The sequence below is a fragment of the Callorhinus ursinus genome, unplaced genomic scaffold (assembly GCF_003265705.2).
Source record: "Callorhinus ursinus isolate GAN/ISIS: 27379988/994484 unplaced genomic scaffold, GSC_fseal_2.0 scaffold24, whole genome shotgun sequence".
NCBI lineage: Eukaryota > Metazoa > Chordata > Mammalia > Carnivora > Otariidae > Callorhinus > Callorhinus ursinus.
This window is the reverse complement of record NW_027397086.1, coordinates 3,303,646-3,325,283: the sequence shown is the minus strand read 5'-3', so window position 1 is coordinate 3,325,283 and position 21,638 is coordinate 3,303,646. Positions and strand designations below refer to the sequence as shown.

The 21,638-nt window shown below is 54.8% G+C and overlaps 1 protein-coding gene across 4 annotated transcripts; it reads right to left on the bottom strand.

Annotated features, from left to right (window-relative positions):
• Positions 1 to 33: 33 nt before the first annotated feature.
• Positions 34 to 17,668, bottom strand: SH3GLB2 (SH3 domain containing GRB2 like, endophilin B2). Of its 4 annotated transcripts, XM_073905634.1 has the most exons (12): positions 17,448 to 17,666; positions 12,734 to 12,875; positions 11,765 to 11,893; positions 6,238 to 6,371; positions 5,866 to 5,958; positions 3,626 to 3,688; positions 2,131 to 2,154; positions 1,593 to 1,682; positions 1,193 to 1,293; positions 901 to 915; positions 549 to 789; positions 34 to 280 (listed from the first exon to the last, which is right to left on the bottom strand). In XM_073905634.1, exons 1-12 carry the CDS (start codon positions 17,508 to 17,510, stop codon positions 173 to 175), a joined length of 1,203 nt encoding a protein of 400 aa, XP_073761735.1. In that variant the 5' UTR covers positions 17,511 to 17,666; the 3' UTR covers positions 34 to 172. The 4 variants fall into 4 exon arrangements, with proteins under 4 accessions (XP_073761735.1, XP_073761736.1, XP_025743797.1 ...); XM_073905635.1 differs by lacking the exon at positions 3,626 to 3,688 and having other exon boundaries at positions 17,448 to 17,668; XM_025888012.2 differs by lacking the exon at positions 901 to 915 and having other exon boundaries at positions 17,448 to 17,665.
• Between the last annotated feature and the right edge of the window lie 3,970 nt (positions 17,669 to 21,638).

Here is a 21,638-nt window from a genome sequence, read left to right as displayed (position 1 = left end):
TGGGGGAGGGGCCCCCGCACAGCCGGATGACCGGGGGCACGGACAGAATGGGGCTAGTCGCCCCACCCTGAGCAGCTGAGTCACCAGCAGACAAGTGGCAGGGCTGCCGACCCCCTCCCCCCCGTCCTCTCCCGCCCAGGCCAGAGGGGGCAGGGGCCTGGAGGGGGCCTGCTTAGCTGAGCAGTTCCAAGTAGGTGACCGGGACCTTGCCCTTCTTGTTGCCTCTCTCGCCGATGAGCCAGTCAGGGTCCATGCCAGGCAGGCTGTAAACAGTGATGAGCTGAAGAGGAGGGCAGAGAGGGGAGGTCACACCCCAGCCGGGCGCAGGAGGGCGTGGGGACAGGCTGCCAGGGCCCCACGAGACCCGGGCATCTGCACCTCCAGAAGCAGGAGTTCGCCTCCTCACCCCCCTACGGAGAGACTGCTTCCTCAGAGCTGCGGCTGCCTCCACTCACCCCCAGCCCCAGCTCCACCCCAGGGCCCCTCAGGCGCTTGAGGGCAGTGGAGAGGGGAGCTCCCCATTCCAGCTCCCGTGGCGTCAGGCCCACCTCATCAGCCAGCAGGGCCAGCTCGCTGCTGTCGGCCGCCTCATAGTCGTAGAGCACCCGGGCCTTCCGGGTCCCGCTGGCGGGGGGGGTCACCTCCTCCAGGCAGAGAGCGGCCTCTCCTGGAGGGGCCAGGCCAGCCACAGAGGGGCCCACGGGCATAGTGGCCGCGGCGGTGGTGGGCGAGGTGCTGCTGAGGGGCGGGGAGGCGGGCTCTGTGGTGCCCACGAAGGTGCCTGGGAATCTGGAGAGGGGTGACATCTCAGCCGGGAGCTGTGTCCCCGTGGGAGTCCCACGTGCTCCGTCGAACACCTGGGCCCACTGCCACAGAGGCAGGGAGACCCCGGCTACTTACATGGCTCCCTGGGAGCTGGCAGCATGAGGGGGAAAGCAAGGCAAGGGGAAGCGTGAGCCGTACCGCCCCGTCCCTGCCATCCTCCCGCCCAGGCCGGCCACCGCCCTGTCACCCAGAGAGGCGTGTGACGCTCCCAACCGAGGGCTCAGTCAGCAGCCCTCTAACCCGCCCTGCCTGTCGGGGCGGGGGAGGGGGCAGGGGGGCTTGCTGAGCCTGGGGAGAAGGCTGTTGCCCGGGGGAGGGGGCGTGGGCCACTCGTGGGGCCTGGGAGCCTGGGGACCCCAGTGGGCACCTGCCCAGCTGTTTCTGTAAGTCCAGCATGTGGCGGTAGCACTGCGCGTAGTAAGTTGTCTGGGACTCCACAAACTCATGGAGGCAGCGAAGGTGGTTCACCTGCGGGGGCGCGGAGAGTGGTGCCGACAGTGGGAGGTGTCCTAGCTACCAGAAGCCCCCCCCTCCCCGCAGACCCTGGCCTTTAGCGCTCCCTCCTCAACCCCGAGCCACCTGCTCCCTGGGGTGGGGGAGGGCTGCCCAGCCTTTGGCACTGAGGACCATGAGCTCAAGCACTGCCCCTTGTCACCCGCTTTTGAGATCCAAGTTCATCACCGGCCTCTTGTGGAGGAGTTTACTGGGGGGCCCAGGGGGGTGGGCAGGAAGTCGGTGGATGATGGGCAACACAGGGCGGGACTCACGTGAGTGCTGCTGATTCCCTCCAGCAGGAGTCGGGTCACTTCGGCCTGCCGGTCAAACTCCGTCTGGGCCACTCGGAGCTCCTGCTCGGCCTGGGAAGGGCAGAGGGGACGGTGGCTGACAGCAGCATCTGCCCCCGCCTTCCCGCCCAGGATCAGCCTCCTCTCCTGCTCCGGATGCAGACGACACGTTCCCCCCCTGGGGACGTGGAGTTATCCTGGTGGCACGGATGTACTTCTCACCCCTGACTTCAGGCCCGGAGCCCTGCCCCCTAGCTGGGACCCCTCTGGACCCGTCCTGTCACAAGCGGTTCAGAGACAGACCCGCGGGTACTCTGCCACCACCTTTGACACTCTGTCCCTTCCCGTCTGACACCACCGTTCCCCTGTGTGCTCAGAGGAACTGTGGAGGCGGTTGCCCCACAGAAGGAAAGTGATACCCCGACAGTGGCGGAGCCCAGAACTAGAAACTGATCTGACCCCTACCCCACCCCCATCCACTTCAAGCCTCTGCCCCCAAGCCTCCTGGGCCCAGACTCACCTTGTCCACCTCATCATTCCAGAGCTTCGGAGACCACAACAGGACCAGGCAGCAAGGGAGGGAGAGGGCACCGGTCAGCGGGGGAGTGGGGTGAGGACGGCTGAGCCCCAGAGCCCACGCCCTGTCCCAGCTCCCCAAGAGCCCACCCCTTCCCTCGCCACGACCCTTCTTCACTCCCTCCCCATAACCCAACCAGGAGCTGAGGCTAGGAGGCGGCCTGGCGTGAGCGGGGTCACTGACAACCACAGTCCAGCCCAACATGCCGCATGCAGGGAAGGCAGGGACAGCCAGCTGGGAAGTCCTGCTTGGGTTTCTCCTACAGCGTAAGCCCCCAGGCTCTGATGGGAGACCCAGTGTCCCCCATCCCACCCTGACAATCAGCTAAGGCTGGTGGGCTGGGACGCAGGGCCGTGTGACCCTAGGCCAGTCACTGAACCTTTCTGTCCTTCGGCAGAGAAAGGCAGCCTCGTGCCCGAGTCACACTGGGGTTCAATGGCAAAAGAAAAAAACAGGGCGGTCTCCACCCTCCAGGATATTCCTCCTTCCACTCGGCCCAAGAAGGGGGGCAGGAAGTGTCATCCAGAGTCTAAAGAAGAAAGACCCCCCTCCCCCCGCCACGACTTAGGAGACCCATTTCTCCTGCCCAGTGCGGAGCGTCTATCCTAAGATGATGACCTGAAGGATGGAAAGCAGAGCAAGGCCAGTCCTGTGGACCGAGATGTCCCACCACAGTGCCATTTAGAAAACCAAAGGGTGGGGAGTGACTTCTGCACGCAGGGCTGGAGGACACTCAGCGAGAGGGGCCTGCGGGCGTGACGGGGGTGGGCGGAGAGAGCCAGAGGGCCCGTGTGAGCACGCGCCACCCCTGGTGGAAACGGAAGGTCAGAGAAGGCAGAGCAGGCACAGCAGTGGTGGTGACAGGTACAATAGGAGAGGTGTGATTGGTCCGTGTCCCACACTGAACGGTAAACACCTAGTGGCTCAACACGGCCGTGGAGAAAAGATCCCACGACACTCGGAGCCTTCGGCCCCCACGGCTGCCCCAAGCCTCCTCCGGGCAGGCCTGCCCCCAGCCCGCTGGGCCCCACCCTCCCTGCAAGGGCTCTGGGTCTCTCCTCGCTGCCAGGACGCCGGGCAGATGAGCCAGAGAGGCAGCTGGATGAAGAGTGCCCCCCTTGTCACAGCTCTGGGGTCCTCGAGCCCGAGGTGGGCCAGGGGGCAGTGCCCTTGATGGGGGGTGGTGGGGTGGCAGGCGGACCTTGGGGCCCTGGGAGACAGGCAGCTGCTGCCCAGCTCCCCACGCTGTCCCCACGCTGTCTGGGGCAGCTGGGCCGGCCCCCACCTCCAGCGCGGCGCAGACAGAAGCGAGGCCAGGGCGCAGGGCGCAGGCTGGCGGCCAGGAGCAGGGCTGCTGCCTTCCCAGCTCCGGGGCCGCGGCCTGTGTTCCTGGTGCCCGAGCGGCGGAGGGAGGGGGCAGCCGGGGTGGGGCGCTTACCGCGGAGGCGCTGGCCGAGAGAATGTAATTACGTGGTCTAGTCTCCTGAAAGTCAGGCACCGTCTGGCGGGAACAGAGGTCACGGGGGGAGGGGGCGTCACACGGGGCCAGGCGCCGCCCCCGAGTCTCCCATGGGGAGAGGCCAGGAGCCCCGGCCCCAGGGACAGGAGGCTGCAGACACATACCACGCGGACCCCTTCTCCCCGCTCCAACCTCCTGGGCACAAGGTGGGCTTGGGGACAGAGAGTCGGACAAAGACCAGGTGGGTGGTCACGCTGGGACCCCAGGAAAGCAGACGATGATGAGTCTGCTCATCATCCGATGAGCATCGTCTGATGGATGAGTCGCAGGCTGGGCCTGGCCCCCCTCCTCCCTGGACCCTAGCCCCGCTCAGATGCCCCAGTTAGAGCCACAGTCCTCCAGACAAATCACCCCCGACCCCAGCTTTCTCCATCCCAGAATCTCCACACAGCCCATCTCTCACTCCTGCAGCAAGGGCCGGGCCCCTTCCCCACAACAAGGTGGACAGATGGATGCACGGGTGGACAGGGTGACAGGCTTTCCATGTTTGCAAAAAGCTGACTCACAGGCTCCAAAGCCTGGCGTCCCCCCTAAACCAGAGGCTATGCATGGCAGAGGCTCTGGTGAGGAGACCAGCTGCTTGCAAAATGCCCAGGATGTCCCCTGGGCCGGCCACGCCACTGTGGCCCGAGGCTGGGATGGGCAAACCAGAAGCAGCACAGCACGTGGGATAGGTATACTCACATCTCCCTCACACTGAGCCAAGTTACCCAAAGCAGAACAGAAAGGAACAAAAACAAAGAGGTTAGTGAGTCCACAGCGCAGGCGGGAGCAGGCCCCCCATGGCAGGAGGGGAGAGCAGGTGGCAGGGAGGCGGAAAGACGGCCCTGCCCTCCGGAAGGAGTCCTGCTACGCGCGCGCGCGCACGCGTGTGTGTGTGTGTGTGTGTGTGTGTGTGTGTGTGTGTGTGTGTGTGTGTGTGTGTGTGTGTCGGGGGAGGGGAGGGACGACCTGCGGGCTGCGGTCCTCTGGGGCGCTCACTGTACCTGGGTTGCCGCAGGCCTAGCTCTGCAGGGGGTACCTGGCCTAACCCAAGGGCTTGAGGTTGTCTGGGCCAGACAACTAGAGAAGAGGTCGTGCCGCTCTAGTGACTAAGGAAAGGCTCCTCTGGCCTGGCTGATGGAGGATGAGCTGGTTCGGGCCAAGGTACTCCAGAGAGACTGTCCTGTCCAGGTGACTTAGAGACGTTATCCCTGTGGCCATTGGTCATCCTACCCAACCACAACAAGACTCCAGTAGCTGAGCCCCTGCCTCCGATCTGGACCCCACACACCTGCATGAGCTGAGACCCTGCCCTTGGCCCTCACCAGAGGCAGCACAGGCCCAGACTCCATGGTCCCGAGGGGCCACACTGTGGGAGGGGGACACAAGGAGGGGTTGGGGCCCAAACCCTCACGGGCGGCTGAGAGCCTGGGCAGGCACAGGTGGCAGTACCTCCGGGCCGCCCTCCACCTGGGGGTTCCTGGGTGTGAGGCAGCCTCTAGGCCCCTACCCGCCCAAGCAGCCTGGCATGCCAGAAGTGTGCTCCCCGCCAGGCCCGCTCTCCCCACCCTGGCCTAAGCCCTGGTCAAACTGCACCACACTGCATCGACTGGCCCGGCCAGGCTGAGCAGGCCTCAGTGAGCTGGGAGCGGGGGGGAGAGGCCCCGGCCTGACCCAGGGCCATGGGACTCCCTGAAAGGGCCCTTGGTCGTGTCCCTGAGCAGGTGGGCAGTCCAGCTCCGGGGTTCACACTACCCGGGCACCCTGGGACCGGCGCTGGAGCAGCGGGTGGGGGAGTTAGTAAGGGGGAGCCATGCCCGGGCAGAGCCGGGGGACAGAGCCAAGCATTCAGGGAGGGCAGGGCAGGGCCATGCGAGAAACTCCAACTGGTTGTCTGTCTGGGGAGGCTGTGGCATGCCCTGAGCCCAGGTCAGGGCACTGCTGGTCAGCCCACCCCATAAAAGTCTGCCCTGGGACCCAGAGCTCTGGGCGGCCAGAGTTCCGGGGCAAGGGGGGAGGCATGACCTAAAGCGGTCAGCCAGGACCAGTGCCCCCCAGGCAAACCTCTCCAGGCAGGGACAGGGAAGAACGGTCATGCCAAACATCAGGTCCCTTCACCCTCCCCTGGCTCCAAACAGAGCTGGGGGGCTGGCCAGGAGACCAGCAGGGACACCTACCGTGGCTTTGGCTTCCGCAGCCTTGGCCTTCTTCAGCCGTGCTTTGCAGGCATCCAAGTCAAGACGCCGGTTCTGTAGGAGACGTCTCTCCTTCTGTGGGGAGGGGTACCAGGGAAGAGTGAGGCCCTGGGGCGCCCTGGGAGATCCTGGGCTATGGCAGGACTGGCCCACGGGGCCGTCAGGTCCAGATGGGGAAACTGAGGCCCACACAGGGGGACGTAATCCACTCTGTGTCACTCAGCCCATAAGAGCCATGTCTGGGGAGGCCTGGGAGAGCTGGGTTCCCAGCCTGGGAGGAGAGCCTGTGCTCAGCAGCTCCCAGGAGGAGGATGCCACAGCAACCAGGAAGTGGGACGGCCCCAGGGCTCTCACCGAAATGGTCTTCCAGTCCCCTTCCAGGAAGTTGCGCAGAGGCGTGAGGAAGTTAATGGAGGCTGTGTGGATAAAATCCCTCTCTGCGGCTCCCAGGCGCTTTTCAGCTTCTGCCACCTTGATTAGTGTCTTCCCTGGTGAGATGGAGTTTAAGGGTGAGGAAGAGGCTCAGGCTCAGGCTGCTCTGACCCCCAGAAGTAAGGGAGCGACCAGGGAGAGGCACGCTGAGGAAGCGTGAGCGCAGGGGGCTCAGTGCAGGATGGCTGGCCTGGAAACATGTGGAGTGACCTGCGCATCTGTCACCTGGAGACTGACAGATAAATAGCAGGACGTCCCAAACGTGGAACACGACACAGCATTAAAAGGATAGGGGGCGGGGATGGGACTTCCAGAAGAACACAGAAAGCACCTCAACAAATCCTGTTCCCCAAAAAACAATAGTAAAAGTGATATCACTGTCAAAAGCAAACATTTCTAGACTCTGGAAATTGACCAAAGGCAAATAAACTGAGAATATTTACTCAAGAACTCCTGAACCTTGGTAAGAACAAGGTGGGAGCCTGTGGGGGTGGGGGGCGGGGAACTCCTGTCTTGTCAGCTCTGTGGTGTTGTAGCTCCACCCAGGTGGGGCAAGTCCGGAGGCCGGCAGCCTCACTGCTGCTAGGGGTGGGCAGAGCTGGGGCATGGGTTTCAGGGGAAGGTAGTGGTATTGGTGCTGACTTGATTTGGGCAGGAGCATAGAAAAATCCAGGGGACGCTGTCAAAAACAATAGTGATCCCAATGGCAAGTAATTGAGAAAGGCCAACACTACAGCTGACTTGAATAGGGAATACTGGTTGGAACAGATCTGCCAGAAATTTAACAGCAGATCTGGAAACGAGATAGTCACATTGGGCCCTGACCAGCTCCCAGGTATCTCTGGTGGTCTGGAAGGCTACACACGTGTGTGTAATACACTCAGGAAAGACTGGAGAGAACCCTAGGTATCTACTAATCGTTGTTGACCAAATGGGAGGCTTTGCACACAAAATAAAAGCTGGGCAGACTTGTAAACCACATGAACTTTGAATGAACTTTGAATGTATCCCCCAGCACACCCACAAATTCATCAGTAAAGCCTTAATGGTGCCAAATGTTTAAGCACAGCCTCTGACTGATCTATCGTTACCTGACTACTAACATATGCTAACCCAGGAGTAAAACCTAGGAAGCTTAGCTTGAAAAGAAAAAGAATGATTAAAAAAAACCCCAAAAAACTGTGAACACAGCAGCTGCATCAGGTGCTGCCCACTGCAAGGGACACAGACTAAACAATTAGCCCAGGCCAGTCTCTAAGCAAACGAACAGCAACAACAACCCCAAGTGATTCAGAATCCATAGCTACTATATTATCTCAAATGTCCAGATTTCAACAAAACATTGTGTGATATGCAAAGAAACACGTGAGTATTTCTGTCAACAAGCAGAAGGAAAAAGCAATCAACAGTCACTGTCTCTAAGGACACTCAGATTTCGCAAAGACTTCTTTTTTAAAAAAAAGATTTATTTATTTATTTGAGAGAGAGAGAGCATGCACGTGTGTGGGGGGAGGAGCAGAGGGAGAGGGAGAGAAAAAATCCTCAAGCAGGCTCCCCGCCTAGCACAGAGCCTGACATGGGGCTCGATCCCATGAGCCTGAGACCATGATCCAATCCGAAACCAAGAGCTGGATGTCCAACCACTGCACCACCCAGGCAGCCCAGATTTAGCAAAGACTTCTAAGCAGAAGAAAAAAATGTGTTTTGTTTTTTTTTAATGCTTAAAGAATTGAAGAAAAATATGATGACAATGACTCATCAAATAAAGAATATCCTATTAAAAAGAAAGGAAAACTCTGGAGTTGAAAAGCACCACAACTGATATGCAAAGTCTACCAGAAGGGCTCAACTGCAAGTGTGAGCTAGCTGAAGGAAAACTGAGCCACTTTAAAGACAGATCAATAAGGATGACCTCGTCTGAAGAACAAAAAGAGAAATGAACGAATAACAACAAGCAGAGCCTCAGAGACCTATGGGACATCATGAAACAAATCAACATATGAGTAATGGGAGTCCCAGAAGAAGAGGAGAGCAAGGGGCAGAAAAAATATTCGAAGAAATAATAGCTGAAAATGTTTCTGATTTTGATGGAAAACATTAATGTCCATATCCAAGAAACTCAACAAACCCAAAAGACGATGAATACAAAGAGACCGACAGCCAGGACATCTTGGTCAAGTTGCTGAGAGACAAAGACAAAGTCTCAAAAGCAGCAAGAGATAAGCAACTCATCACATACAAGGGAACCATGATGAGATTTACGAATGACTTCTCATCAGAAACAATGGAAGCTGGGGTGTCAGGCTGGCTCAGTTGGTAGAACGTGCAACTCTTGATCTCGGGGGGTGTGAGTCCGAGCCCCACTTTGGGTGTAGAGATTACTTAAAAAAACGATACAAAACAACAACAACAACAAACAAACAAAACAAAACCTAAAGAAAAAAAAAAAGAAACAATGGAGGCCAGATGGCAGTGAAATGATATATTCAAAGCAAAAAAAGGAAAAGATTCTCATCCAAGAATACTACATATAGCAAAACTATCTAACAAACGTGAACACGGAATAAAGACATTCCCAGAGAAACAAGACTGAGGGACTCCATTGCTAGCCACCCTGCCATAGAAGAAATACTTCAGGTTCAAAGGTAATGACACCAGACAGTAAGCTGAATCCACATAAAGCAATAAAGACCACCAATAAAGGTAATTACATAGGCAAATACAAAAGACAATACATATTTTTCTCTTTTTTTTTTTAAATTTTTTTTTAAGATTTTATTTATTTATTTGAGAGAGAATGAGAGACAGAGAGCACGAGAGGGAAGAGGGTCAGAGGGAGAAGCAGACTCCCTGCTGAGCAAGGAGCCCGATGCGGGACTCGATCCCGGGACTCCAGGATCATGACCTGAGCCGAAGGCAGTCGCTTAACCAACTGAGCCACCCAGGCGCCCTTTTTTCTCTTTTCTTAACTGATTTAAAAGACAGCTGTACAAAATAATCACTGTAAAACTGTATTGCTGGGCTCATACAAAATAGAAATGAAATATATATGATAATAACAGCATGAAGAAAGGGAGGGGGATGGAGTTATATTGGAGTAAAGTGTCTATATTTTACTGGAATTAAATCAGTATTGTTCTGAAGCAGACTGGGGTAAGTTAAAATACATACTGTTGTTCATGGTGTGAAACCAGTAAAAAATACTTTGTTAAAAAGGCAAGAAAGAGGGGTGCCTGGGTGGCTCAGTTGGTCAAGCGTCTGCCTTAGTTAGGGTCCTGGGTCCCAGGGTCCTGGGATTGAGCCCCACATCAGGCTCCCTGCTCAGTGGGGAGCCTGAATCTCCCCCTGCTTGTGCACACTCTCTCTCTGTCAAATAAATAAATTAAAAACCTTGAAAACAACAACAAAGAAATTAGAATGTTACGCTAGAAAATACCTATTTAACACAACAGAAGGAATAAAGGAGGAACAGATGAACAAAAATGATCTGAGACATGGAGAAAATAATAAGATGGCATATGTAAATCCAACCACATCAACAATTACGTTAAATATAAATGGATGAAACACTCCAATCAAAGGGTAAAGATGGTCAGAGGGGATTTTTTTAAACAATCCAAATATATACTGTCTATAAAAGAAAAGACTTCAGATTTAAAGACATAAATATGTTGAAAATAGAACAGGAAAAGGTATACTACGTAAATAACCATAAGAGAACAGGAGTATCTGAACTGCTATCAGATAAAATGGACTTTAATGTAAATGTGACCAGAGACAAAGAACAGTACTTTACAATGATGTAAGAGTCAATTTATCAGGAAGATGTAATAATAAACATACAGACCTCACAACAGATCTCCAAAAATATATGAAGCAAACACTGACAAACCGAAGCCAGAAACAGACAATTCAACAGAAATAGTTGGAGACTTCAATACTTCTCAATAATGTATAGGATAAGACAAAATCAGCAAGCACAGAGGAGACTAGAACGACCCTATCAACCAATTTGGCCTGTTGTCTCTACCACACTCCACTCAACAACATAATATAATCTCAAGTGAACACCAGCATTCTCCAGGAAAGACCATATACTAGGCCATAAACAAGTCTTCATAAATGTAAAAGGATTAAAATCATACAAAGCATGTTCTCTGACTACAGCGAAATCAATTAGAAATCAACAACAGAAGGAAACGTGGAAAATCCACAAATATATGGAAATTAACCACCATCCTGCTAGTAGGAATATAAAATCACACAGCCACTTTGGAAGACAGTTTGGTAATTTCCTAAAAAGGTAAACTTAGGTTTACCATATGACCTAGCAAGTCCATTCCTAGGTGGATGTCCAGGAGAAGGGAAAACATACATCCTCACAAAGTTCTATGCGAAAACGTTCATAAGGACACAACCCAAATGTGTAACCATACAATGGAATACTACCCAATCCAACAACAAGGAATGAAATCCTAAAACACATTACAGCATGGATGAATGTCAGAGATACTATGCTCAGTAAAAGAAGCCAGAAGCAAAATACGGCACACCATGGGGCGCCTGGGTGGCTCAATGAGTTGGGCGTTCGACTCTTGCTTTCGGCTCAGGTCATGATCTCGGAGTCATGGGATGGAGCCCGGCATCCGGCTCCACGCAGAGTCCACTGGGATTCTTTCCTCCTCCCTCTCCCTCCCCCTCTGCTCCTCATGAGCTCTCGCTCTCTCTCTCGCTCTCGCTCTCTCGCAAATAAATAAATAAATAAAATCTTGGAGAAAAAACACACCATATGATTCCATTTATATGAGAGGTTCAGAAAAAGCACATTTATAGGGCACACAAAGCACATGAGCGGTTGGCAGGGGGTGGGACTGGGGACTGACTCTGAGCAGACATGGCACTTTGTGCAGGTGATAGAAATGTTCTTTAAATAGGATTGGAGGGGATGTTTGTCCAACTCTGTAAATTCACTAAAAAGCATTGAATTACACACCTAAAGCAGGTGCATTATATGGTATGTAAATTATATCTCCGTAAAACTTTAAAAATTAAAAAAAAAAAAAAAAGCTGGAGGGAGCTCTCTAAGAGCCACTGTGAAGTGGTGGCTAATGCAATACCAAGTTGAAAAATCAGGCTGCAGAATGGTGCACACAGTACGATCCCATTAACAAACACACACAAGCTGAAACTGGTTAAGAGAAACTTCCATTTCTCCTTGTTTTCATCTGCATTGACTGAGGTGTTTACAAGGAGAGTGAATTCTTTCACTTGTTTATTTTCATTAATTTCAAAATTTTTTCACTTTCACTCATTGATTTCATGAATGTTTACAAGTAGATATTATTTGTGTACTTCAAAAAAGACAAAGAAATAAAGGAAGGGAGGGATGGAGGAAAATTCAAGAACAAGAGACCATGACCTCTGGCCCTGGCTGTGGGGCTTGGCTCACCATAGGGAGTGGCGGGTCCCAGCTCACTGGCCGCCTCTGCCATGTACTGTGCCAGCAACTCCCCGTTGGTGACCCGCGAGGGCACCTTCCTGTCCAGCTTCTCATACAGGAACTCCTCTACTCGGGCACCTGCAGGGAGACAGCAGCCAAAGCCACGGGGCTCTTCAGTACAACCCAAGGATAGCAGCCACAGCGACAGAAACAGATCCAGACCAGGGCCTGCCCATGCGGGTGCCTGGCCTGGTGACTGGCAGAATATTCTCTTTCCAGTGCCCATTTCAACCCAGTGAAACTGGCACTCAACCCTGCAGGACCCCTCACTGTAGAGAGGAGGAAGCCACAGCTCAGAGACATGAAATGCCTACCCCAGGTCACACAGCCGGGGGTGACAGGCCCAAAGCGAAGGCCCACTCACTTCTCCCTCCGTACAATATGGATTTACAGAACCTAACACACACAGACGATGCTCTGGCACTGGTTCCAGAAAGCTCCTGGGACACCCACTTATACAGGAGACTTAGAGGCAGATAGGCATCAGGACCCCAAGACACCCCTCCCTCCCCCTGGGTTCTCCTGCCCGTTGCTTCTGCGTGTTCCTCGCTCACGCTCTCGGCAGTGTGACTCTGGGCAAGCCCTCCTCCATCTCTGGGCCCCGCCGCCCTCTCAAAAGACCCAGCTCATGTTTTTACTGCCTCTTCTCCCAAGCGTGTTTTAATTTCAAGCATTTCTTCAGCTCCTCGGTGCAAAACTCTTAAGACTTTTGCTGCCCCAGAGAGTGCATCTGGGAGTCAGTCCATCACTGAGTCTGCTGTTCTCTTTAACTGCCCCCCCCCCCCCCGCGCCAAGCAGGCCTCAGAAGCCCCAATAACCTGACCCAAATCCCGCATGCCACCCAGTCCCACCTGCAACCCGGTCCCACCTGCCAGTGGCCTCCAGCCCCTCACCCAGGACCGCCCGGCGCCCACTCACTGGGGTTGGGTTGCAGCAGCACCTCTGTCTGCCGCAGGATTTTCTCTGTCCAGTTCTTGGTGCTGTCTGCCCGGGCGAGAAGGTTTTCAAAGTGTGCATCCAGCTCAGTCTTCTCAGCCTGGCCGAATTTCTCCTCTGTGAACTGTGGGGGGTAGGGTTGAGGGGTGGGGAGGGCTCAGAAGGGGGAAAGCAAGGACTGCCCCTGCCCCTGCCCCACGCTCCTATACCTCCCTTCCCCTCACGCCAGCTAGGACCAAGCCCAAGGTCAAGAAATTGGCTTTGCCCCTAACCTGCTCTGTGACCCTGACCACGTTACAACCCTGCTCTGTGCTTTAGTTTGCCCCTGTGTAAAATTAGGCTGGACCAGATCGGGGATCATGGCTTCTTTTGGAAATCCAGAAAGCTAGAGACCACCCCCCCACCCCCCGCCGCCAAATGCACATTTGTACAAAACCTAGCTTATTACTTAGAGGGATAAGGAGTCATTGGGAGCCTATTTCTAGGGGTTCTCTTAGCCTGGCTTTGAAGCAAAGCACTTGGTAGCAGGTGCTCAGGGAATAAATGGGGGCACAATGCAAAGTCTGGGGTGATCACGGGCTCCTTGGGGGACTGGGAGCCACTGGGGAGGGGGTGCCAGGGGAGTGAATGGGAGGAACCCAGGTCCCAGAATCAGAGGGACTTGATTCAAGTCTCAGTTCTAACACTGATGAGCGGTGTGACCTTGGGCAAGTGGCTTTGCCTCTCTGGCATCAGTTTCCTGAGCTGAAAAATGAGAATAATAAATAATAGCAGCTCCCTCATAGCTGAAATAGGATGAAATAAGAAAGATGTGGGTAAGGGGTGCCTGAGGGGCTCAGTCAGTGGAGTGTGCAATTCTTGATCTCAGGGTCATGAGTTTAAGCCCCACGCTGAGTGTGGAGCCTACTTAAAAAAATTTTTTTTTTAAAAAGAAAGATGTGGGTAAGACATGAAGGCCAGAGTCTGGCAGGGAGTCGGTGCTGCTGCTGCTATGAAGAGCTGATGGGTGGGGAGGCAGCTGGGAAGGAAAGGGAGTGTGTGTGGGCAGGACAACCACATGGCTGGCCTCTGGTCGCCTGGTGCGTTGGACAGGGAACACCACTAGCCCATCAGAGCCAACTGCTGGGCACGCACAAGGCCTAGAAAGCTCGGCAACCCCGCCCCAAGGCCAGGCAAGAACCCGGATGTCCCAAGGGTCAGAGCCAGCAGAGGCTGTGTGGGCCACGCAGGAACAACCTGATAATGGCCGAAGTCCTGGCCCTTCCGAGCTAGAAGGCTCCAGCAGAAAGAGCCTGTTCAAGGTCATAGCCAAATAGCAAAAGGGCACAGACCTGCAGGAATAAGATCAGTAATAATGATAGCAGTACTGTTGACCGCATGGTGGCCCAACCCTGGGCTAAGCATTTGACACCAATGGCCCACCACATCTCTGAGAGCCCTCCAAGACAGTTGGGTCAAGTTTCCCATGTCACAGATGATGCCACTGAGGCTAAGCAAGGGGCAGAGTGTGCTCAAGTCAGAGTCATTATGGGCTGGGAGTCTGGAGGCCCTTCCCAGACTGCTTGGCAGCGATAAATCATCCAGAGGCCAACCACCGCTCCAGCCCAGCTGCAGGGAGAGGGAGGCAGCCACAGATAGTCACTGGGCAGCCATCAATTATGCAACAGGGCTTGGGTTTCTCGCTGCAGGCCTGGGTAGGCCAGGCTTACGGCCTCCAGCTCCGTACCTGGGAACCAGCTGCTCCTGGCCTCCTCCCACCTCTCCCCACTCCTGGGCCTCCTCACATTCCCTAAACTGGGGCCTCCCAGAGCCAGGCTCTGAGCAGGCCTCACCTCACCCAGCCCCTTAGGGGTAGCCTTAGCCCCATTTTCCAGATAAGGAAACCAAGGCTTAGAGAGGCAAAGTCACCTCCCTGGTCTTTAGTTCCCCGCCCTGGCGAAGGGGGTAACAGGACCTATCTTACAGAATATTTGGAAACACACAGCACAGGCCTAATAAACCTTAGCTGCTGTCATCATCACCACGAATAGAAGGCCTCCTTCCTGTTCCTCCTTGGAGCTACCTAGGAACTCCCTTACCCCAACGGTACCAGGCACCCTACTTTAGATGGCTATGTCATCCAAATGTGCAAGGTTAACGGCAACCACTCCCCAACTGAGCCTTGGGGTACCCATCCCTCACGCCTCAGGTCCACTGTCCTACGGGGCTTTCCTGACCTCTTGGGCATCCATCCAGTGCTGCCTGCCTGGCTCAGATGATGAAAGCGCTACCACCTCCTCTTGGCCTTTATTATTACTAGTTCTACCACTACTCTTACTATTACGGCAGTTATTACTAATAGCATTAATACTATGGCTTCCACGGCCCACTCCCACCCATGCTGGCTTCTTACTCAATATAGCCTAGGTTTCCTGCCTCGCTGCCCTTAGCTGGGCCTTTCCAGCCCCTAGACCAACTTCACAAATCTTTCAAGGCACAGTTCGGGGACTGGGAAGCCAGCCCAGAATCACCCATGCAAAAGGGATCCTGCTCTCCCAGGGTCAAGCTCAGGTTCCCTACTGGATGGGGGTGGAGCAAGGCTCTAAAGGGTGTCCCTAGGACATGGAGGGGCTGACCGAGTACCCAGCATGTCCTGGGACATGGCCAGGCGGCACCTAGGCAGAGAAGCTGCCCACACACTGATAATGAAGAACTCCCTCCCATCCCTCCTGACTGACTCCTATCTCCAGGCAGGTTCCGAGGGTCCTCTCCTATGCAGGTGACATTTCAAGACCTCTCTCCTCTGGCCTGCCACCCTGCCCCATCCCTACCAAGAGGAAGGGCCCTATGCTTCAGGGGCTGATGTCTGCAGAGTCCGAGGCTGCTCCCTGCAAGATGGCAGCAGCAGGGGGTGGGCGTGCAGAGCCAGAGAAAGCCTCTATTTATAAAGCTCCCAGCTCCCTCCTCCACCCCAGAGTCTGGAGCCTGGGCGCTGGCTCCCACTCCAGTATGGGTGACCCAGTGGGCCTGCCCCCACCAGGAGAAGTGAGGCCACAGGGCCCAAGCCTCCCCACACCCCAGGCTCTGCAGGCCCTGGCCAGGTCAGGTGCCAGGGCCCCACAAGTAGCAGGAAACTGGCAGATCAGGTTCTTCCCAGATGTGGGAGATAGAGTGGTTGCCATACCAACACTGGGAGGGTTCCCACCTTCCAGATGAACTGAGGATAGCCAAGGGGCTCCAGGGTCCTAGCAACCCCACTAGGGCTGGGGTCACCTACGGGGCTTGAAATACCAAGCAGTAAATCCTCACTGGGGCACTAATCCTCAGTGGGACACGGGACAGGGTTTTCTAGTAAACATGAGCACATGGGTTTCCCAGAGACTGTCTGGCGCTGGGCTTCTCCAGAGAACTGAGCCGACAACAACAGCAAGGACAAACAATAGGACCAGCTCCCAGAACACTGCGACAGGCCAAGCCCCAAGTCTGCAGCCACCCCTGGAGGCAGGCTAGTGTTACACCCGATTGACAGAAGGGGGAAAAGTGACTTGCCCAAGGTCACATGCCACACAGGTGCCATACTAACTACACTAACACCACTAGTACGCTTGCCTTTTTTTTTTAGATTTTTTTTTTTTTTAATTTGAGAGAGAGTGAGAGCACGAGTGAGGGGGGAAGGGCAGAAGAAGAGCGGGAAGCAGACTCCCTGCTAAGCAGGGAGCCTGACATGGGGCTTGATCCCAGGACCCTGGGATCATGACCTGAGCCGAAGGCAGACACTTAACGGACTGAACCACCCAGGTGCCCCATAAACTTGCCTTTAGTGAGCATGTACGTGCAGAGTACCAAGGAACCCTCACATCCATCCTGGGAGGGAGGGATTGCTAATCCCATTTATCAGATTGAAAAACGGAGGCCAAGAGATGAAGCCCCTTCCCCAAGGTCACAAGAGGGAGCATCCATGCCCATAGCTGCCTCCAGGTCTTCACCATTACATTAAGATGCCTCAGTTTCTCTCCTGGCCCCAGGATGTGGACAGGACTTGTTCCAATCCCAGCATCATCAGCCTGGACAGCTGTCCAAGGAGGGCACCCAGCCAGACCTCAGCCCTGTCCCCATCCCCCAGGCTTGGAGAAATAAGAGGAAACAGGCCTCCCATGGAGCAGAAAGGAAGTAATCCCAGCCCTCCTGGCTTCCGAACCGACTATCCAAGCGTGGAAAGAGCACCTGAGGGAATCAGGACCACCAGCCCATTGCACAGGTGCAGAGACTGAGGCTCGGAGAAGGGGTCGTGGCGGGTGCATGGTCCTTGGGCCTGGCGCTCAGGCCTCCAGACGCCTGCCAGAGTCACGGCTGGGAAAGGGCTGGGAGGCAGGGCCGCCCGGGGCTCTCTCCCCTCCTGGGGCGGGAGTCACGGCAAAGGGGTAACCCAGCCAGTCCATACCCCCCCCCCGCCCCGGGCAATAGGGCCGAGGCCCGGCTCAGTCCCCGGCCCCAGGCTACGCTGAGTGTGCGGCCAGAGAGGCCGGCCGCCCCGGGCTCTTTCTTCTGGGTAGCGCAGCAGTAAGGGACGTGGGGGGCTAGGGCGTCCCCGCAGCGGGGAGGGCGGCGGCAGCCTCCGGGGGCTTCTCCTGCGGCCCCCCCCCCCCCGGCTCTACTGCAGGGATGCTCCCGGCCCGCCCCCCATCCGGGCCGCGAGGCCCAGGGCGCACGGCCTCACCTGCACCGCCCGGGTGAAGAAGATGCCCGCGTCCGACGCCAGCTTCTTCATGTTGAAGTCCATGGCGCGACGCACGGCCGGCCGCGCTCAGCCCGAGCGCAGCCCGGCAGCCCCCAGCCCGCCGCGGCCGGCCAGCACCCCGCCCACCTGCTGCCGGTGTGCCCTCCCTCGGCGCGCCCTCCCTCGGCGCGCCCGCTCGCCAGCCGGCAGCCGCCACCGCCGAACTAACCAGAGCGCGCAGGGCGGGGCGCGGGCATCCGGGGGAGGAGTCAGCCGGAGCGCGCAGGGCGGGGCGCGTGGGAGGGGCCAGCCGAAGCGCGCGGGGCGGGGCGGGGCGGGGCGGGGCGGGGCGCGGGCTGCGGGGGAGGAGTCTTGGGGACCAGGCGGGACCAGAGGTAGTGGGTCTTGCTGCAACTGGCTACTTCACCCTGAGGCCTCCGTCTGTCACCCGGCTGGCCTCTCTCCACTCCTCGTCCCTCAGCCGCTGCCCATTTGTGCCTCTTCATGTCCCTTTGACCATTCGCACCCCACTCATCTACTAGGCCCTCTGTCTTCCGATTTCTCTGCCTCTTTTGCCCTGAGTCTCTCTGTGCAGCCCACCACCACCACCACCACCTTGACCTTTCCAGTCCCCTTCTTCTGACGCTGACCTTGGTGACAGTAAGGACATCTGAGCCAGGGGACAGGATGGCTCGGGACTCCTCTGGTTGTTTGTTCCCTGGAAGCCCTCTGGTTCTCCAAAGTTGGGTGAAGGGGTGTGGAGGGGTTATAAGGGAGGGAGGAGAGGTGGGGAGGTCAGGGTAGTGGAATGGGCTGCGCTCGGGGCAGGAACATTTGCTGATCTTGAACCTACCTCCTCACAGTCCCGGACAAGCAAGGGAACGGCCTGCAGGTACATCCTTCCTTTCATGGACCTTAGAAGGGCTTATTATCTGCCTCCGCCTCTCTCTGCTTTCTACCTCTAGACTTCATCTTTTAATGCAGTGCAGAGCTCTGTTCCCGAACTGGTGCTGTCTCCTACCTGGCTCCATCCTTTGGATGCCTGGCTTGTTTATCTCCATATACTAACCCCAGTTCCCCATCACCTACCCCAGCCTGTCTCTGCAGGGTAAGCTCAGTCACCTGGAGTTTTGTTCAAAATCCAGACCCCAGACTCACTCCCAGACTGGTTCTCTTAGCATGCGTGAGGCCCAGGAAGGTGGAGTTTGGAAAGCTTCCAGGTGACTTAATGTGCACCCATTTAACGAGTCTGTGTTTATTACCTATTTGGAGCCATCACTATGTGCTTTTATTCATCTGTACTGATCATTCACTCATTTACCAACTGGTCAGTATCATTCATTGAGCCAGCATCCAGCCCTATCATCTTCAAAAGCCATATATCAACATACTTATATGTTCACTCATTCAATAACTCACATTGAGCACTGTTTAAAAAAAAAAAAAGATTCAGGGGCACCTGGGTGGCTCAGTCGGTTAAATGTCCGACTCTTGATTTCAGCTCAGGTCAACAGGAGTCTGCTTCTCTCCCTCTTCCCCTCCCTCTGCCCCTCTCCCTGCTCTCTCTCTCTCTCAAAATAAATATGAGACTGATGCGCTGCCTACTGCACTAAGGAGGCACCTTCTCTCAAAATAAATAAATAAAATCTTTTTAATAAAAGTATTCATGGTATTTGTTAAAGATGGTAAGGAAGACTATTCAAGAGGGACCACTGCAATGGGGGTTTTGCAGTAAGGGAAGGAAATGGGGCTCAACTCTGAGTACAACAAGGACAAGTGGAGATTTAGAGCTAAAGAGCGGGGGCGGGGGTCAGGGGATGGAAAATGACTAAGTGGAAACATCAAGGCTAACGGGATTCTCCCTGAAGGCAGGCCAAGATATTAAGGGTAGAAAATGAGGAATTTGTTTAAATATGGAGGGTGATCAGATACCAGGGTGGGAAATTTTTTTTTTTTAAGATTTTATTTATTTATTTGACAGACAGAGAGAGAGCACAAGCAGGGGGAGCGGCAGGCAGAGGGAGAGGGAGAAGCAGGCTCACCAAGCAGGGAGTCTGAAGCGGGGCTTGATCCCAGGACCCCAGGGTCATGACCTGAGCCAAAGGCAGCCGCTTAACAACTGAGCCACGCAGGTGTCCCCCCAAGAGCAGCAAATTCTTGCTAAAACTGGACTCTACAAGGACACAGATGGAAGTCCAAGGTCAACCTAGTTGAGCAGAGGGCCCAGAGGAGCCTGATACAGGTTTGGTCAAGGAGAAAGTCTTTGTGAGCCAGGCACAGTTTTAGGCACCAGGGATGGAGAGGTAAACAAAACAAGGCCCCTCCCTTCTTGGGCAAACAAATATGTAATACGTCAAGTGATGAGTCCTGGGAAGAAAAACACAGCAGGATAAAGAGGAGAGAGAGTGGGGCTCCGGGCTGGCTCACTTGGTAGCTCATGCGACCCTTGCTGTAAGGGTTGTGAGTTTGAGCCCCGTGTTGGGCATAGAGCCTCCAAAAAAATTAAGATAAATAAATAGATGAATAGGAGAGAGAGACAGTAGGTAGTAGTTATTACTCATACCTGTCCCAGTCTATATGCTTCATCTATTTATCTAGTTTACAATTGGCTATTGCAGTTTTCTTACTAAAAATTAGTTGCCAAATGTCCTGAGACCATGCCAGGTCCAACATTGAGCACTTTTAAGTGAATAATCACGTAGAATGGTCATAATAGCTCTGAAATCCTCCTCCTCCTCATTTTAGGGGTGAGGAAGGTGGGGTTTAAAGAAGTTAAGTGATTCTTTTTCAAAGATTTTATTTATTTATTTGAAGAGAGAGCATGACAGAGAGCAAGAGCACAAGCGGTGGGGGGAGGGTGGAGGGGGAAGCAGACTCCCCACCGAGCAGGAAGCCCGATGTGGGACTCGATTCCAGGACTCTGGGATCATGACCTGTGCTGAAGGCAGATGCTTAACTGACTGAGCCACAAGGGCGCCCAAGAAGTTAAGTGATTTGCAGAAGGTCACAGGGCACAGAGTGAGAGTGTCAGATTGAGCCCAGAACCCAGGCAGTCCAACTGTGGAGTGGACTCAGTCACCTGGAGTTTTGTTCAGGTGACTGAGCACTCTTCTTTGCTCTGGCTCCCTCTTCCTTGGCTCATGGGATACCAGGTTCTCTCTTGCCGTGGGGTCACAGCCTGTGCTGCTCCTGGAATGCTCAGTCCTCTCCCCTTTACCCAGCTAATTCTTGCTCATCCTTCAGGTTTGCGTCTGGACATCCCTTTCTTTTCGCAGTCTCTCACCTCCCCCTGCAAGCCCAGGTGTCTCCTAGTCTCCCCACATTCCTGAGTTTCTCCCATCAGAGCAACTATCACACAAGGTTGTAATTAAGTATCTGCTTCCTCTGAGCTCCCTGGGGGCACCATGTATCTTGTCCACCACTGGCACACAGATATATTAGTTGTCAAATGAATGAAGGAATGCGACCTTGCTAATAATTATATTTAAAAACAGCTCTTAGCAGGGGCACCTGGGCGGCTCAGTCAGTTAAGCGTCTGCTTTCGGCTCAGGGCATGATCCCAGGATGGAGCCCCATGTCTGGCTACCTGCTCAGCAGGGAGTCTGCTTCTCCCTCTGCCCCTCCTTCTGCTCCTTCTCTCTCTTTTGCTCTCTCTCTCAAATAAATCAAATCTTAAAAAACAAAAACCAGACAAACAGCTCTTCGCAATTATGAAAGGACTTGCCACACTGTTTTCTCCAAACCTCACCAAAGCCTTGTGACTTGGGCAAGGTAGGAGTTCCACACCCACTTACAGAGGGGTAAACCGCGTGAACTCCAGAGAGCTTAAGTGGCGGGACTTGATTCCAACTCAAGTCAGCCCTATTCCAAACCCAGTGTTTCGTTCGAGGCACCGTTGGGCGGCCGGAAGGTAATCACTTGACTTCGGCTCTCAGGGAGACAATGTCTGGTAGGGGAGATTTGCAAACAGCTCCAAAAGAAAGTGGAGAGTGCCAAGTTTGGTTTAAGAAGATGCTGTGGGAAGTCAGAGGAAGTGGCATTTGAAAATGGGCCCTTTGGGGCGCCTGGGTGGCTCAGTCGTTTGGCGTCTGCCTTCGGCTCAGGTCATGATCCCAGGGTCCTGGGATCGAGCCCCGCATCGGGCTCTCTGCTCAGCGGAAAGCCTGCTTCTCCCTGTGCCTCTCCCTCTCT

Excerpts from the sequence above, each read along its gene's own strand:
- SH3GLB2 (XM_073905634.1), bottom strand. The coding sequence starts at position 17,510 with ATGGACTTCAACATGAAGAAGCTGGCGTCGGACGCGGGCATCTTCTTC. Across the intron at positions 11,894-12,733 it reads GCTGCTGCAACCCAACCCCA|GTGCCCGAGTAGAGGAGTTC; the intron begins GTGAGTGGGCGC and ends GTCTCCCTGCAG. Across the intron at positions 5,959-6,237 it reads GGGACTGGAAGACCATTTCG|AAGGAGAGACGTCTCCTACA; the intron begins GTGAGAGCCCTG and ends CCCTCCCCACAG.